The sequence below is a fragment of the Penaeus monodon genome, chromosome 20, assembly GCF_015228065.2.
Source record: "Penaeus monodon isolate SGIC_2016 chromosome 20, NSTDA_Pmon_1, whole genome shotgun sequence".
NCBI classification, from domain to species: domain Eukaryota; kingdom Metazoa; phylum Arthropoda; class Malacostraca; order Decapoda; family Penaeidae; genus Penaeus; species Penaeus monodon.
Genome location: NC_051405.1, coordinates 41,184,899 through 41,185,658, shown reverse-complemented (window position 1 = coordinate 41,185,658; position 760 = coordinate 41,184,899). Strand labels below are relative to the sequence as shown.

Here is a 760-nt window from a genome sequence, read left to right as displayed (position 1 = left end):
GGAAAAAAAAAAAAAATCACCTTTCTGACTAGAACTTCTGCTGCTTTGCGAATCTCGCCATTGTGGCCTGAAATTGTTTTCTCACGTATAACCGTTAGTGACGCTCCAAGCTGTTTAGCCATTCGACGTAACGTAGCCATGGATGCCCCAAGCTCCTCCTGCGTTAGACCCAATAATATCCCAGAATCTTCTACTCCTATCTCGTATATAGCTTCTCCAAGGCCCTCACGTAGTCGCCATTGCATCTAGTAAAAGCAAAAATTATCAGCAAAACTGTATATACTTCTCAAACAACATAATCCTAAAAATCATCATATGGATTTCAAAATAACACTATAATTCATGAAGATCAAGAGAATGTTTATATGTCATCACCAACGTTCTCCATCTTGTCCTGGTTATCCATTTACCTGAGATACTAGTCTCTTAAATCTCTCATGATTTGGGTTGACCAGCTTCAGTTTGTATTCAATGTTCCCTTCCTGGGGCTCTGAGGGGAGCTGGTCAGGCATTATGGCAACTCTTGGACCTCTGCGCACCCCCCCCAGAGTCTCCGATCGGAGAGAGTATGAGTTTTTACAATTCTTGTACTGTGTATTCTCATGATTCTTTTCCACAACATTCCCATTTAGTTCATCGATGTCGTCCGTTGTCTCATCTTCCAGTGTTGGGTCAAATAAACCAAGGAAGGTGTCCATTGTGTCCTGTAAAAAAGAGAGAACAGTTTAAGATACTTACAAAATCATTAAAATATAGCCTG

General features: G+C 40.8%; 1 protein-coding gene across 4 annotated transcripts in view; it reads right to left on the bottom strand.

Moving 5' to 3' along the window:
• Positions 1-760, bottom strand: part of LOC119585827 (GTP-binding protein 2-like) — a 21,928-nt gene that overhangs the window by 4,179 nt on the left and 16,989 nt on the right. For all 4 annotated transcript variants that reach the window (XM_037934553.1, XM_037934554.1, XM_037934555.1 and 1 more), the window contains 2 exons: positions 411-704; positions 21-245 (listed from right to left, as the gene is read on the bottom strand). In XM_037934553.1, coding sequence (XP_037790481.1) covers positions 21-245; positions 411-704 — 519 coding nt within the window. The remainder of the gene's footprint in view (positions 1-20; positions 246-410; positions 705-760) is intronic.